This window comes from Gavialis gangeticus, unplaced genomic scaffold (assembly GCF_001723915.1).
Source record: "Gavialis gangeticus isolate Ggan-Ray unplaced genomic scaffold, GavGan_comp1, whole genome shotgun sequence".
Taxonomy (NCBI): domain Eukaryota; kingdom Metazoa; phylum Chordata; order Crocodylia; family Gavialidae; genus Gavialis; species Gavialis gangeticus.
In genome coordinates this window covers 5091987-5108216 of record NW_017729018.1, presented here as the reverse complement: position 1 = coordinate 5108216, position 16230 = coordinate 5091987, and the positions used below count along the sequence as shown (strand labels likewise).

The window sequence follows — 16230 nt, the reverse complement described above, 5'->3', positions numbered from 1 at the left end:
TCCCTGCACATGGGTTAATCCAGAAAGGGTTAACTGCTGTTAAGTATCTAATACCTGAATGCATTATGGGCTTAAGTCACTGTCTGGCACATAGGGAGTAAAGTACGTGCGTGACCTAAGGTCATACTGCTTGTTGGTCTGGAGTTGCACCACAAGACAAGTGCTGTAGCAGGGCATATTGCTGCTTTATAACCAGCTGAGCTGTGGCAGGGGGTTGGAGATGTCCCTGTAGCTCAGGGCTCTCCATGCATGTACCTTTTGGCACCTCGCATATTTGTCCTGAAAAGGGTCTAGGGTCTCTTTGGAGGAGCAATGACTAAGCAAGCTTCAGGAAAGAGTTAAACATGAGCATGAGTTACGTGGGAAGCCATTGGTCTGAATCTGGAATAGAAACATTCATGCCATATTCAAATGTTGTGCTAAACCCCTGCCCACACTAATCTCTAACCCTGCTGAACCTGGTACAAAACCTGGTACTGCAATTCATTTCCTGCTTGCTGGGAAAGGAGATGCCTGACCTTGATTCCAAGAGAAATCCTCGTGTGGGGGGAGAGGACAGAAGCAGCTTGGCTGTGGTGGGGCTGCATCATTGCTGTGGTTGGCATAGGGCCTCTGACCTGTCATCTCCTGAACACAGCCAGGCAGCTTTAAAAAGGAGCCACAGCCCACAATCCCCAGGTCCCAGCATGCAGGCCAGGTCTCTAGGGACAGTAAAAATCAAAAGAGACTTCATAATAAAATGGGCCTTTCTCAAATCTAAAGAATGAGAAGCCCCTTTTGATCGCTGTTTCCTTCCCCTCCTACTGGGAAAGCAAATGCACAAGCAGGAAAGCAAAGAGGGCCATTTTCCTTAAATGCACCAGGGCTCTTTTGAAGGTGATCTCTTTGCAATGGAGTGTTTCTGGAGTGTAAGTTACAGGCAGGATCATGTGGGGTTAGATTCACATGTCTGTATCTCCTTGCAGGTAACCGAGGAACCACAGCCGGGAGCTCAGGAGATGCGCTTGGGAAAGCATTAGCTTCAGTAAGGATTTCTTTCTCTAAGTTCCTCCTGGCAGTGCCTCCCTGCAATAGCAGCCCCTTGCTGGATTGCTGCCCAGCTGCCTGGCTTCCTGCCCTGGGTGGGAGAACTCGAATGTCACTGTTTTGAATAACTCTGGTCCTGAGGTTGCTGCTGCATTTTAGTGGCAAAGATGTGGGGGTGTCTGGCCCAGCAGTGAGGGCATTAGCCAGAGATGTGTGAGATCTATCCTCAGCTCCCAGTTGTGCTACCAACTCTGCAGGCAGGTCTTTCAGGGCACATCTGCACCACAGTAGGGCTGACATCCCAACCAGACCATTCCCAAACCCACTCTGCCCAGAAATGCACTGCTGGAGATGTTCTGCAGCTGCATTGTGCTGATGTGCCTTTTGTCCCCCTGTGCCTCCCTTCCCTGTCTGTCAGACATACTGCTCAGCAGCATTACGGATAAATATGCTGATGGGGCTGGCAAGATGCAGCAGTCAAAGAATGGCCATAGGCTCCCCTAGCTCTTTATTTCCCTCTCTTGGCATCCTGAAGTCATCTGTAGTTCTGTACCCTGGCATTATCAGAGTGCCAAGTATGAGGGGAGGCAACATGCAGATTCCCTCCTGTCTGGGCACGCATGTATTTTTGAGGGCAGCTCAGCTCCTGATAGCCCTGAGTCTGGATGTCCAGGGCATATACGCTTCCCCAGGCTACATGCTGCTGAGCTAGCTTCTGCTACATCCTTCTTGAAACAAGTAGGCAAGAATGCCGGCTGTCCTGGGAGTAAGTGACAGCACTTCTTGTTGGGTGTTATCTAGTGTTGTGCAGCTGACAGACTCAGCAGGGATGGTGATGTTGGAGGATAGGGTTTTCATTGAGGATCCTTGTGGTCAGGGCTGCCTTCTCCACTCCCTGCCACACTTTTGGTGTCCTTCTGGTGTTTGGAGTTCCCTTGTCCTGGAACCTGTTAATAATACCTCCTACTTAAATTGTAATGCCCCTCAGGCCCCTCTCACTGCAGCATGTGGACACCTTGCAGTCACCTGTGTGTTTATGTTCCCAGCTCCTGCCATGATGTAAAGAATTGTCATTTTGATTAACAGGGAGCCAAGGTACATGGAAGGTTGGATTGTAGAATAATACAAAAGTCTGTCTGGAAGGACTCTCAAGAGATCACTTCTAGTCCAGCCCCCTCTTCAGGCAGGCTTGGCCCTCTCTAAACCATCGTAGACAAAGCTTTGTCCACTTGCTTTTAAAATCTTCAGGAACAAACCATCATGCACAACTACCAGCACAATGCCTGAGACATCAAACACACCCTTTAACTTGTCCCAGGTAAAGCAGGGGAACAAAGACGCTGCCAATGTCCTGCCATTGCAAAGACAGGAAATTCTCTTGAGGTCCCGAGTCTGCAGCACCCACAGACTCCAGGTCTCCTGCATCCCAGCTTAGTGCTTGATTCACTAGATGGTTGCTGGCGCTTCAGCCTGTAGGCATGTGCTGGGTTTCAGTGCAAGGGGATATTTTCAGCCCAAAGCTGATGTGTGGGCAGTTATTTTAAACCTAGCACCCTGCTAGCTAGGGTGGGGGAATGCCGACTTGACCAACGATCTGTCTAGCCAACTGCTCCCTTTCAGTCCCAGCTCTGGCCTAGTGTGATTTTTGCATGCAACAGTCTGTCCAGCAGCCCTCAGTATCTCATCCTGTGGCTGCATGTGGAAAGCACGTGGCTGGCAGCTAGATTGGTGCAGCACCTGTCTCTGCTGTTATTTCTTAGCATCTTTACCCCCTGAAACCTCAGGTTGTGAGAACCCAGCGACTGCAGTGACAAACTGATATGCTTGCTGCGAGGAAAGTGCTTAATGGAGGGGAAAAAAAAATCCCGCAGTTGTGTAGAAATTGATGTAAATTCCTGCCAGCAGAGAGCAAGGATGTTGTTACCTCCCCCGGGGGGGAGAGAGGAGAGGAGTGGGGAGAACAGGAAAACCATCTGTTGCATTGGCTGGGAGCTGGGGGAATTGCCAAGGGTGATGTGAGGAGGCTTAGCACTTGAGTGCTTGGCACTTGGGTGCTTTTAGCACAGGTGAGGCCAGGAAGGGTTCATGGCCCTTTGTTTCCAAGGTGCCCTTTGCTAACTATGGTCTGTTCTCTCTTGCTCCAGATTTACTCCCCCGATCACTCTAGCAATAACTTCTCTTCAAACCCCTCTACGCCAGTTGGCTCCCCTCAGGGGCTTGCAGGTACGTGTGTACGTGGCTGCCGTTCTCTAGGGAATGGCTCAGAATCATCCTGGGTTTGTCCAAATGTGTTAATCCAATTTAAACCATGTTTAAAAAAGAAAAAAAGTAATTTTTGAAGCAGTAGCTGGTCTGTGAAAGAGCTGATTGGCTCAGGTACAGAGACAGGCAAGCTCCCTTCTCCAGCCAGAGCTTTGAAAAGTGGCTCATGACTTGGTGCCTGGCTGTAGATGCTATGGAGAGGCCTGATTTGTGTGGAGTCTTAACCCAAGTAACAAGGCTCCCTTGAAGTTTGAGTTGAACACCAGAAATGACTGATTGCCTTGAAAACCTTGGGTTGTGCGTCTCAGTGGGAACCTTGCAAGCCGTTCCCAGGCTCAGGAGTCCAATCCATGTGGCAACAATGTGCTATTGCCTGGAAGTAAAGTTTTTGCTACTGCCTGTTCAGTACCTGCTCCCGTGTTTGCCTTTCCCAAGTTGCCCCTTCATGCTCACCACTTTTGGGAACATGCTCTATAAACTTGTTCCGTGTGTGTGCGTGTGCGTGCTTGAGCATTGGTCGGAAGGGCTCAGTGTAAATTAGTAGGCAGCTGACAGGTTAAAAGCCATTTTCAGAGGCTGTTTTGCACTGTGCGTAAATCATCTGCACATAACCTGGCAGCTTGATCCAAGTGCCCTATTCAAGGAGGTTTGGTTTTTTTCCAGCAGCAGGAACTAGCGTCCAACCTGGGGCTTTGTTGCTGGAATTGATTCAAGCAACTCCCTTTTTCCCTGAAGGGCAGAGGTGTGCAGTGGCGCCTCCCTTTGCTCCTACCGTCCAGCCCATCTTGCGTGGCAGGGTACACGTAGCAGAACAGCCAGCAGTGTCCTCACCCTTTGCCTTGCTGCCCTGTTGCAGGCACAACAGGACTCGGGTGCAGGTACTTGAGAGTGATGCTTCTGCTAGATATAAATCCAGAAGCAGGCATGGGCTGGGTGTATGAGCCTCCCCTCCTCACTGACCAAATTAGTGCCCATGTGCAGAAACAAGGGAAGGTTCAAAGAACCCAGTGTGCTGCTGGTTTCCATACTCAAGCAAAGAAGCCACTTCTTTGCAGCTTACCTACCTACCAGAAGCACTGGTAGGAAAGGAAAAAGGCTCCAGGCAGGCAAGGGCGTGCATGAGCAAGAGTGTACAGTCGCACCAGCAGTGTGTCTGTGCGTACACATGCCGTCTGCCTGGATTGGATTCCTTCTTTGCCAGCAGTTAGTTGCTGTGAGGAGCAGCTGTATTAGCTTGCTGTCCCGTCAGCCTCCACTTGCTAACAGGACTGATGGCAGACCCATTGCACCAGCACTGCCTTGTCCATCTCTGATGGGGCAGTTGAACCTGCCACATGTTCTCCAGCACCTGCTTTCTGGGGCTCTGGCTCCATCTAGTGTCATGTTGTCAGAGCTGCACACAGTGTTTCTGATCCTGTGTTTGCTTCCAGGCACATCCCAGTGGCCCCGGGCTGGTGGACAGGGTGCCTTATCTCCTAGCTATGAAGGGAGTCTCCACACTTTAGTAAGTGTCACTGAAAGCTTCTGTGCTCCTATTTTCTGTCCTTTTTGTGAGTGTTGTGCAATGAACAGCAGTGAGTGAAGTGGTAGTGATGGGGGATGAGAGCCAGAGGGTGCTGTCTTCTCCCAACAAGATATAGGACCAGACTTACTAAGGTATTTAGGTGGCTGCAGACACCTAGTTGAATGTGCCTGAGCAGGCCAGTCTTCTGAATCTTTCTGTGAGAGCCAGGAGCTGTTGTAAACCCCACTATGTGCTTTGCTCTGTCTCTGGGCAGTTAAATACCTTGTATAACATTCCCTGTCCCATCCTAAACAGCTTGGGCCTCTGCTGTCTCCCACAGCTTGCAGCAGCAATGCTGATCTGGTGCTGGCACCCAAGCTGGCTGTAGAGGCATTTACCCATGTTGCTGGCTGCTTTGGCATATGGGGCTGGGTGGGTATTACCCCCTGTGAGGCATGAGTCATTCTGGTAGGTGAGGTTGCAATACGCATCTCTAAGAGAGTGACTGAAAGCTTCTATCTAGCAGTTAATGCAAAGGTTTGGGAATTGCCATACCACTGCCTCTAGCCTGAGACCCCATTTGTTCACTGGTCAGAGCCTGACATTTCAGAGGAAAGGGCAAGAACCTCACTGTGGCCATCTGTCTGATATTCTGTCCAGCTGGGGTGCTTTTTCCCCATCTCAGATGGTTAATGATTGTACTGGAGAGTTTGTATCCCTGGCCCTTCTGATATAACCAGGGGTTTCATATTCTCCATACGCATATTCTTGCACTGCTGTAGCTCAGCCCTCTTGAATCCTGTGGAACGCCCTGCCAGAATATAATTTGTGCACGCTGTAGTGGTTCCTTCCCATGAGAGAGCACTTAGCAAGGGGTAGCTTGCTGACAGCACAGGGAAGGTTGCAGGTGGGAATAGTCCTTCTACAGTCAGTTCTTCTTGTGGGTCTGAGTTCCTTGAGAGCTTTAAAGGAGTTATGGGAAACAGGTGTGCTGTTGCAGCCAGCTGTTTCATTGATCTGAAACTACAGCAAAGCCCTGAGTGATCCAGTAGACATCTCGATGGGCTGTTAAGTTTTTTAAAATGTTAATGCAGTCTCCTTTTCCCCTTGTACCTCAAGCAAAACAAAATGGAAGACAGATTGGATGAAGCCATCCATGTACTGAGGAATCATGCCGTGGGCCAGACAGCTGCCATGACGGCTAACCATGGAGAGATGCACGGTCTGCTGGGATCGGCACCTGGCCACAGCGCCACAGTGGGCGGACTGGGCCAGGCCTTTCCCCCTTCAGTCATGCCTCTAGGGAACAGACATCCGAGTCTGGTGAGTAGGGACCGGTGGGGATGGCTGTTTGCATTGCTCTAGCACCCAGGTGTCAGAGCCCTGTTGTGCTGGGTAGGGTACCATCTCATGGGCTGGGCAGTCTCTGGGACCCTGTCTGCTCACAAACCTTTGCAGACTACAGGGGGCACAGCCTTCCTCTAATTTAAAAGTAACTTGAATCAGCTTGGTATTAAACCTATTGCCAGGCCACGTCAAGCTAAGTAAGCCATGCACTCTGATCTGAATCAGTGTCTAGGTTACTGGGTGGTGAAGAGGAATGTGTGGGTCCCAGGGCCAGTCCAGACTTGGAAGCACTAGCATCTGGTTTGACTTGTATTCTGTAGCTGCTGGCCCTCATGTTTGCCCTTAAAGGCTGCTCTGCTTGTTCCGCTCTAGGTGGGAGGAGGTCACCCTGAAGATGGGCTGCCTAACAACCCCAGCATGCTCCACAACCACGTCACACTTCCATCACAGCCCAGCTCGCTCCCCGATCTCAACAGGCAGCAAGACACATACAGTGGTAAGGTGGCACTTCCCTGCTCCACATGTACACGTGCTTTAATCTGATCTGCTTCTCAGCTGGCTGCGTACCCTTGTGTGTCCTTTTGTGAAACCTGACGTCTGGAGAAGGCAGCTCTGAGGCCTGATTCCAAGTGCAGAATAAGCCCAGTGATGAAAACTTTGCATGCAAGAAGGGGATGATCCTGCAGCCTGTCCTCGATCCAGCCTGTCTCAGCATGTGGTCTTGTACCTGTTGTCATCTGTGTGAACAAGTGGTTGTTAGACCCCTGCCTAGTTTGTGGGTGCTGTTGGGGTCTGACTGGAGGGCACTGGGTGCAAATAGGCCTCAGGAAATGCCTCAGTCTGAAACCTAGATGTTTGAGGTGGAAAAAGTCCTGTCAGGACAAACCCAGTCCACCTTCATGTCTCCTTACTGCTGGTTTTCAGACACAGAGTTAGTCCATTTGTCTGCAGGTGGCCTCTGTACCTAGATTGACAAGAATCTGGGCACAGACTGCTGACACGGACGTGTATGAACACACTGGGGAAACATTCTGCCTTTGAAATGTCCTCCCAGGGATTTGGGGTGGTAACTCCAGCATCAGGCTGGAGCAGTGAGGCTTCCTGGAGTAAGGGGTTCCAGTCCCTGCTGGGTCTACTTGCTCATGGTGTTCTCCATAGGAATTGGGCTTTGTCCAAGTGTGGGCCCAGACTCCAGAGTCGTCTCATAGAGGTTGGCTTTATTTGTGATACCATACATCTAGGATGTATGAGGTGCAATAGGATTCTGTGGAATGAGTTGCTTTGCGCATACATGAGGGTTATCTTGCCTAGTCTGACCAAGTGTCGGAGGGGATGCAGATGGGTCATGGCAGCAACCGTCCCTGTCCTTTCCCCATTGTTGAGATTTCTGTCTAAGCACTATGTGCTGCTTTGATTCCTTTGTAGGCTTGACAGGGGGGCTTGGGAGAGGAAGTGTCACCTCAGGGCTGGGTGAGATAAAGCGGGAAGAGAAGGAGGATGAAGAAAACACATCAGTGGCTGATAACTCGGAAGAGGAGAAGAAGGAACTGAAGCCGTCGCGGAACAGAACAAGGTGCTCTTTGAACAGGTCTCTCCCTTCATTCATTCTGTTATTGGCTGGGGCTTGGGGCAGGGCTAAGACCAAGATGACCAAATGGGTGCTGGGTGGGGCCTGTCTGCCCTGCTGGCCTCCTGCCTGCTATCCATGTGGCAAGGGAAGAGCACTAGCACTGGCTAGATTTGGGGGTTCAGTTCTGGGCTTCTGCCAAGCAGCCTCTCCCCCTTGCTCTTTCGGACCACTCCACCTTCGGAGCCTAAAACTGTGTGGCCTGCCCCAACCTCCCTGTTCAACAGGAGGGGTTGGGGGCCACCAGCAATCAGACGTCCCAGGGGGAAGGTCTGTGCTGTGTCCATCCTCTGCCATGCTCCATTACTGCCTCCAGGCACTCTTAAAATAGACAGGCCAAGCAGTGGAGCAAGCTGCATTCGTGCTGCCCAGCCGATCTTGGGGCATTGCTTCTGGCCCTGCTTGCCTGACCAGGGAAAGAGGGGCTTTGTGCCTCCCCAGCCCTCCTACCTCAGGCAAGCTGTCATTAGTTTGTCCAGGAAAGGTGACCGCTTCCTTTGGCGTCTGAGGAAACTGGCTCTTCACTGCATGCAGCTGGACTTTGCTTGTTCTCTATCACCTACAGCCAGTGACATGGGACTTGCCAAAATAAACCAGAAGCTAGGCTCAGCCAGTGGCCAGCCCCAGCTGCTTCAGAGAGCACTGCAGTGGGCATGGAGTCATTACCAGCCTGGAGGGGAGGCTCTGTCTAGACTCCAGCCTATCAGTGGCTGATCTATGCCCTGTAGCTGGAGGGTTTTATCCCTAAGGGTTTTGGTCCTTGTTCTTAGATGCAAAAGATCTCCATACAAATGTCTGATCCTTTGTTTTTTTCTTTGACCTGTTGGCCACAATGGGATCAGTGACAGTGAGTTGGGGGGTAACTTGCATTGCTCTGGTTTTGTTTAAAAAAAACAAAAAAAAACCCCTTTCCTTCTGTTGTTTCTAAATGGTTTCCTTTGGATGTAAGCACACGTCCCTGCTTCTGGGATATTGCGCAGCTGTGATGCTTCTTGCCCAGGGCAGTGTCGCCACTTCCTAGGGCGATGCCATTCCTGGCCCTTTCGATCTGGGAAGAAAACTCTCACTGTGTGTCGATGCCTGAACATGTGTGTTGCTTTTGTGAGTTGATCAGTGCTGAGAGTGCACACGAGGAATGTCCCTGTCTCGTTCTTATTTTAAACCATTAGTCATGATGAGGATGAGGAGGACGATCTTCTTCCCCCAGAGCAAAAAGCCGAGAGAGAAAGAGAGAGGAGGGTCGCCAATAATGCCCGTGAGCGCCTGCGGGTCCGTGACATCAACGAGGCCTTTAAAGAGCTCGGACGCATGTGCCAACTCCACCTTAACAGCGAAAAACCTCAGACCAAACTGCTAATCCTACACCAGGCCGTATCAGTCATACTGAACCTGGAGCAACAAGTTAGAGGTCAGTGAGGGTCCCGGAGTGGTGATATTTTACGTATCTGATCGGCACGGGGCTGTCTGTCTGTCTGTCTGTGACACGTCACGTGTGCCGTGGTGCCTAGCACTGTCCTCTCTGCCACGTGGCCCTGGGTCCTCAGGGCCATTAAGTGTCCTTTTTTTCATTTTAAGTTTGGTTTTGAACCCTGCTGTTCTATCCTCATTTTTTTAAGCCATTGCATGTGCTGCATGTTGCTTGTTCCAAAGCCTGGGCTGTGCCCTCCTGTGTGCATAATACTACAGCTCCTGGGCAGTGAGCATCCTTGCTCCTTGTAGAGTGCCACCTGCCTTTAACTTGGAAAGGGGTTCTCCTGCCATCTGGAGAAAGCCCCCCCCATGAAATGAGGCTGGGCCTGAGAGTGGCATGCCATGGATGGATGGGTGTGGCTTGCCTTCCCTGTGCTGTGTTAGCTGGGCAGTGCTGTCCTGCTCTGCAGAGCTCAGTATCATAATGGGGGAGAGCCAGAACTGTTTGATAGGTGATGAGCTCAATGCAGCTCGGAGGGGTAGGGTCAGCCCCCACCCTCCATGCCACTGGGTTTCTCTCCTGGCCCTCTTAGCTTTTAAACTGGATTCTAGGCAAATGCTGCCTGCCCCAAAAATGCAAATTGTGCCCAGCAGCCATTCAGAGCTTCCCTGTAGCAGCATTGCCTCTTCAGTATAATTGAGTGATTGAGCCACATATTTCAGGGGACATGTAGTGTCCCCCCCCTCCACCTCCTTCCCTGCCCAGGCAAGGTTGCTCCCTCACTGCTAGTTTGCAGTCCAGTCTAGTGTTATATGTATAAGTGCTGGGGCTTCCCGGGGTGCTGTTCCCATGCAGCTGGGGCTCTTTGGTCATGTTCAGCTCAGCCAGAGGGGAAAGCTCTGGGTTTTATTCCCTGCTCCAGACTTTGAAGGATTTTGCTGCTTTTTCCATAATGCTTGCAGTGCATGTTTCCATATTAACTTCTCCTACCCCCATCACTACAGAAGCAACTGTGGTGGGTTAACCCATTCTCTTCTGGCAGAGACCGCTAATGTAAACCCATGGTTTGTGCCTGGCTCCTTCTCCCCTGCTGGCCCCTCGCTATGGCATTGTGATGTTGGACTTTTTTGTGCCTCTTCAGTTTGTAATTTTTTGCCTTCCATAACATGTATATTTTTCCTGTCTCCTTTTTATTCCCCCCTTCCTTTTCATTTTTTTTGTTCTGTTCTTTCCAATCTCCTACAGACAGTCCCCAGCCGTGACCTCTCGGTGGTCCCACTCTCTACCTTGTACTTGCTGCTTGCTGTTTGAGACAGAAAATGGAGGGAGGTGGGGAGGGTTGGCAAGAGAGAGTTGGCACCATGTTCACTTTGGTCTCCCACGCTTGTCCTTTTTTAAAGTCTTCCCAGAAATGGCAGCCAGGCAGGTCGCTTACCCCGGCCCCACACTGCTGGTGCCCGGGACATCGGTACAGTGAGCTGGGACATTGGCCCTTCAATGGGAGTTACGTCCTGCTTCTCCTCAGCTCCCTACTGCAGGTTATCAAAGCATTTCTCTCTGATCAACAACACTCTAGCAGTTAGGCCACCGAGCCCAGTTTACAACAGAGCTTCTGGACATAGTAAGGACTCAGAGGAAAGCAGCAGAAGTTAGAGAAGCTGCCGTTGTGGCTAGATCTGTTCTGTGGAAGGGCCAGGCACTGGCATGCATTGGTCTACACATAGTTCAGCAAAAGAGGTGAAGTATCAAGTGCCTCATATCCTGCGTGGGGCAGAACTTGGCCTTGTCAACACAAATCCAGTTGCCTCAAGCCCTTGTGTTTCTAGCAAGGAGAAGTAGCTGTGTGGAGGACTGCTGTGGTTCCGCTGATGGTGAATGCAGGAGACATGGCCTGAGGTGCAGTCCCTGCTGGGGGAAGTTTGCAAACTGGACTCATAAGAATGACTGCAAGAATTTCTGTAAGTAGCAGGCAGTGCTGATGTTTCTGCCAAGATTGGAGTTTGCCTAGCTTCAGGGAGATGTGGATGTCTTGATGCAGGCTGGGAATCCTGGCAGCATCTCTTCTCCGATGCCCTGGAACTCTCCCAGCAGCAGACTTCCTGGCACGTGGAAACAGAAAGCTGAAGCATGGGCCATGGGCCTGAAGCACCTGAATGCATTAGGGTAGCTAGGACTGATCTGAAGTACAAGTTGCCTTACCCTGCTGGTTGCAGTGGTACCCCAGCTAGCTCCCCATCTCTCCTTCCTGAGAGCCAGCTGTTGTTCCTGCCAGCTGGGGCGGCGAGGAATGCCCTGCTCTACACGGTCCTGTCCTTGGCAGGTTCTTCAAACCCATCGCAGGTCCTTTGCTTCTGCCACCACCCTCTTGGTTGAAAGTTTAATTATATCTGATTCCTCTTGACCCAAAGCAGGAGCCTGAGGCTAGTGTGCGGCCTTACCTGAAGACAGCCTTCAGCCAGTTTTCTTTCCTGTGAGAATTTTGCTCTGGGGGAGAAGGTCGTCCGTGCACATAAAGGGACAGAGAAGTGAGGGAAGTGCTATAGATTAGGCCAAGATTGTAAGGTGCTGCCAACCTGTGTCTGCACTGAAATCCCCACTCCCGTTGGCTCCCTGCTCTAGCAGGCTGCTGACAGAGCTGTGGAAACCGAGGTGCTGTGCACCAGGGACTTAGAGCTCATGGCCACGGCTTCGAAGACCTTTGGCTGGAGAAGGTAGACACCAACCCCCGGGCCTGATTTTTGGCCCCCTTGAAAGAACTAATGTCAGTTCCTGCCTCTGCAGCTGACTCGGTGTGACTCAGACAGGTCACTTCTTGGTGCCTGTGTTTCCCCTCCTGTAAGATGGATATCACCAGTGTACTGAGCAGTGTGCTGTGAGTCATGCTGATTAGAAACTTTGTCCCATCTGGGTTTTGACAGGAATTGGAGTTTTGTTTTGGACACACTTGATATTTGGTAAAGAACGCCTGCCTTTCTCTGAGGCAAAAAGGGAGTTTTCATCAAAAAACTGAAAACCAAAAGGGTTTGGGCTGAAAACCAAGGACTTCTGGTTTCCAGATGAAAACTTACAGAAAGTCGAAGTTTCCTGTGGGAAGAAATTCCAAGTGTGAGCAGCCTGAGTTGTGCAGAGTGGCTGGGAGGTGTGCGTGCGCCCTGCCATGATAGGTACTGTGGGCCCTGAGAGGTGGCATCGCTCCACCCTCTCCCCCATCCCTGCCACCATCCCGCACACACTTGCACTCCTCAAATCTGTGCAGAGAGGGTGACCAGTGCTGGCAGCACCTTACCTTGGCACACAGCTGGCAAGGAGCCCAAAACCAGGGCTCCTTTAGAAATTGGCAAGTCCCATTCTCCCTTCTCAATTGGCTTCTGCAATCCAAGGTTGACTGAGCTTTGGCAGTGGACACTAGTGGCACTACCAGCACAACAACTGCTAGACCCCCTGTCCGTTACACCCTCCCTAACTAATCTCTGTGGTGCTGTGAACCCAGCAGTACAGACGAGGCCCTGTCACTGGAAGACAAAGATCTGAGGGACCGGGAGAGGAGAATGGCCAATAACGCCAGGGAAAGGGTGCGTGTACGGGACATTAACGAGGCCTTTAAAGAACTGGGACGCATGTGTCAGATGCACTTAAAAACGGACAAAGCACAGACCAAACTGATCATCCTACAGCAAGCGGTGCAGGTCATTCTGGGCTTGGAGCAGCAAGTACGAGGTATGGTAACAGCTGACAGGTGCATTTGGGGGCCTTTCTCTCCCTGGAGATTTCTGTGTGCATGTATGTAGAAGGGATGTTCTTAACTGAACCTTTTGCTGGTGGGATGCATGTGAGGCTGAGACTTCCAGAGCTGCCTTGGCGGAGATGAACACCCAGTTCCCTGGCAGTTGATGGGAGTGAGGCAACTTTGGAAAACTCGAGTCTTTAAACCTTTGTAAAATGGACGGGGTTGCCAGGTGGTTTTAAACCCACGTGCATTTAAACTGACATAACATCCCCGCAGGGGAAAGAATCTGGCTTTGGCAGGAAGGTCCAGTGAGGGAACTGCAACTGTTACAAGGAGCAGCAAGGCTAGTAGAGGCTTGCACGGAGGTTATTTCCTCACGTGGTGCAGTGCACCTGCTCTGGGACTTGGTTCTCTCATTTGGATGCTTCTGCTCTGTGATGCTCTTGCACAAATTGAGGCTTCCTCCCTTACTGTTCTTGGCACAGAGCGCAATCTGAACCCTAAAGCAGCCTGCTTGAAGCGTCGGGAAGAGGAGAAAGTGTCTGGAGTAGTAGGAGATCCCCAGATGACACTTTCAGCTTCACATCCTGGCCTAGGAGACGGTCACAACCCTGTTGGACACATGTAAAGGTATCGTCCTTTGCCCTGGTCAGGCCCCAGTACTCATTTCTGTGTGTGAAATGCACAGCACTGCTGTTGCATCTAGCAGCTGGTTATTGATTGCTCAGAACTGAATTCCCAGCAACTGTGGCGTATGCTTAGATGTGCGGTGCTAGCCAGTGAGAAGGAGGCCCTTGCATTTCTCTATCAGGATGAGCGATGGGCTGGGCTGTTGGTATGAAAATGCTGCTGTATCATTAGGCGTCCCCTGTAATTCATCTTTATGAACAAAACCCACATGGAAACATTTCATTTCTTCAGTTACTGGCCAGGTTGTTCTCTGCCATGGCCCCTCTGCTCTCCCTCCTGGGAGAGTGTAGTAGCTAGTTCCTCTCTGTTGATGTGCATTAACAGCCCCCATGTGAGAACAGGCTCTCCCTCTGTCAGGGCAGTGAGGGATTATCAAAATCACGTGTGCTTCACAGCCCATGCCCTTAAAACAGGCAGCAAAGTTAGAGCTGTTCTGAGGAGCAAGGCACAGGGGTTTTGGATGGTTTGGGCAGGGCTGGCCATGATGTTGTAATCCCTGCTCTTGGCTTTCCTTGGAAATGATGTCCTCTTCCTGCTCATAGGACACAGAGGAGTGTTAGTCACAGTCTATATTTCCTTTTTTCTGGCAGTCCCTCCATCTGTCTGCACCTCTGAGCCACAGGCCCATATTTATAGTGTCCCGGGGGTGGCTGTGAAAGAAGCTGAAAGGAATTGCCCCTTTGTAGCAAATGGGGAAGCTTTACAGCAGCAAGTTATGATAGATGGTACACAGGACTGTACAAGTTCGTATCCCCTCCCTACCGAGATCTCGGGCACACCCTGCATTGTGGTATCTGCATCCATGTTTTATTTGACATTTAGAGGAGCTTGGACCAGTGTCACTTAACTCCCCTCCACCCCAGAGGTGCTTTGTGGGTTGTGATGCGAGTCTGCGGTGGTCTAAGACCCCTGGATCAGCTAGGCATTCCCTGAGTCACGGTAAGCTGAGAGTCCTCAGGGCAAGCAGCTGGACCGTTCCTCTGATTCCACCTACCTGAGGCCATAGCACTTTCAGGCCTTTTACCATAGCTCTTGTGTTCCTCCTCCTCCAGTGGAAAATGTGGCCATCTCTAATTGCAAAACAGTCCTTAATAATTGTGTTGGCCCCAAATGCATGCCTGCCACAGACCTAATAAAGACAACTCGATAGCTTATTTAGCCCTTACATTCCCTGGGTGAGGAACACTGGCACCTTTCATGCCCTGGGTGAGAGTGGTTGGGGGATTGCAGTTCATGTGCCTAGATTTCAGGATGCGCTTGATGACCTGGCTCAGTCACAGTGCATCTTCACCTGTGAACATGCTTGTCCTTAGCCTGTAACATCAGAGCGTCAGGCTCCTGAAGTGTGCTGCAACAGTCAGCTGCTGTGCAGGCATGTTGGGGAAGGTTACATGTATGCATTGTGTATAACATGCTAGTTGGGCACCTGCTTTAATTGCTCCCACAGAATTAAAAGTACAGCTTCACCATTGCCCCAGTAGGGAGCATAGCTGCAATGTCATTGGGTTTCCCTTGGTTTGGACTTTTTTCTGTTTTCTCTTTATTTTTTTAGATCTTTTTGTTCCCCTGGATACAGAGATCTATAGGAAGGAAAATCCTCGGTGTGACCTGCAGCCTTCATGAACCATAAACTTTAGTACTGCTAATACTGACACCCATGAAAGGAACCTGGCATGCTGTAAGGGGCGTAAAAACACTTTGTCAAAAACAAAAAAAATTGCCTTAAGTATAAAATATGGAACAGTCAATACATATCACTCAATTCTGAGGGGGAGAGTTGTATTCTCTTGGCTTGTTCACAAGCAGCCAGCAGCGTAATTGTGCCTAAGCTTAATATTTCTTTTTTTAAAAAAAAAAGGAACATTAGTTATGAGATTTTTTATGTAGAACAAAATAGCGATGCCTTTTGGTTTTTTTTTAGCTTCTTTTGCATATGTTTTGTACGCGACAAAAGTTTTTTTTGTATAAAAAAAAAAAAAAGTCTTGTACCCCATGCTTTTCTGCTGCTGTTTCTATAGTTAACGTTGCATCTTTAGGATCAACCAGAATATTAAAATTGTATTACGAGAGACTGGATATAAAGAGAGGAATTCTCAGATTCGGCTCTGAAAGCCACTAAAAGCGAATGTAGCCATGGTAGGGGAATGCCTTTCCTTGCCTGGCTTGTACCTTCCATTATAAAAACTCATGTGCTGAATTCATCATCTCTTTGCTTTGGCCACTTCTGATTTGGGAAAAGGAAGTTAAATGACAAAGCAAGTTGTGGCAGCTTTCTTCAGCAGCTCTTGGGCTCCTCCCAGCATCTGGAATCGAGGACCTGCCTTCAGAGGTCTCTGCAGTTATGATCCCTGGGGTCACAGGAGGCAAGAGGTTGAGGGGCAAAGAATGCAGCTATCTTCTGGAGCTTCGCTGTGGAAGGACAAGGAAGCAGCCGTGATTGAGAAAGAGCTGCTGATAGAGAATGGGCCTAGAGACAAGAGAGCCAAGGGGTTTGGGGAAGCAGCACAAGGTGTAAGAGAATCTGGGGCTCAGTTGCCAGCTGGCAACACCTCATTCCCACACGCCTGAGTTCGTGCCTGCTGTCAGAGCCCCTTGCATGGGAGGAGGGGGGAGAGATGCCGAACAAAGAGAAGAAA

The 16230-nt window shown here is 50.4% G+C and overlaps 1 protein-coding gene across 10 annotated transcripts in view; it reads left to right on the top strand.

Moving 5' to 3' along the window:
- TCF3 (transcription factor 3) overlaps window positions 1-15795 on the top strand; it is a 130332-nt gene extending 114537 nt beyond the window's left edge. For 3 of the 10 annotated variants that reach the window (XM_019513289.1, XM_019513295.1, XM_019513288.1), the window contains 9 exons: window positions 966-1024; window positions 3171-3249; window positions 4719-4792; window positions 5912-6115; window positions 6512-6635; window positions 7565-7727; window positions 8936-9174; window positions 13390-13534; window positions 15147-15795. In XM_019513289.1, coding sequence (XP_019368834.1) covers window positions 966-1024; window positions 3171-3249; window positions 4719-4792; window positions 5912-6115; window positions 6512-6635; window positions 7565-7727; window positions 8936-9174; window positions 13390-13532 — 1085 coding nt within the window. In that variant the 3' untranslated portion in view covers window positions 13533-13534; window positions 15147-15795. Of the gene's footprint in view, window positions 1-965; window positions 1025-3170; window positions 3250-4718; window positions 4793-5911; window positions 6116-6511; window positions 6636-7564; window positions 7728-8935; window positions 9175-12667; window positions 12895-13389; window positions 13535-15146 lie in introns of all 10 variants that reach the window. The other 7 variants (XM_019513297.1, XM_019513293.1, XM_019513296.1 and 4 more) reach the window with 5 other exon arrangements.
- The last annotated feature ends 435 nt before the right edge of the window (window positions 15796-16230 follow it).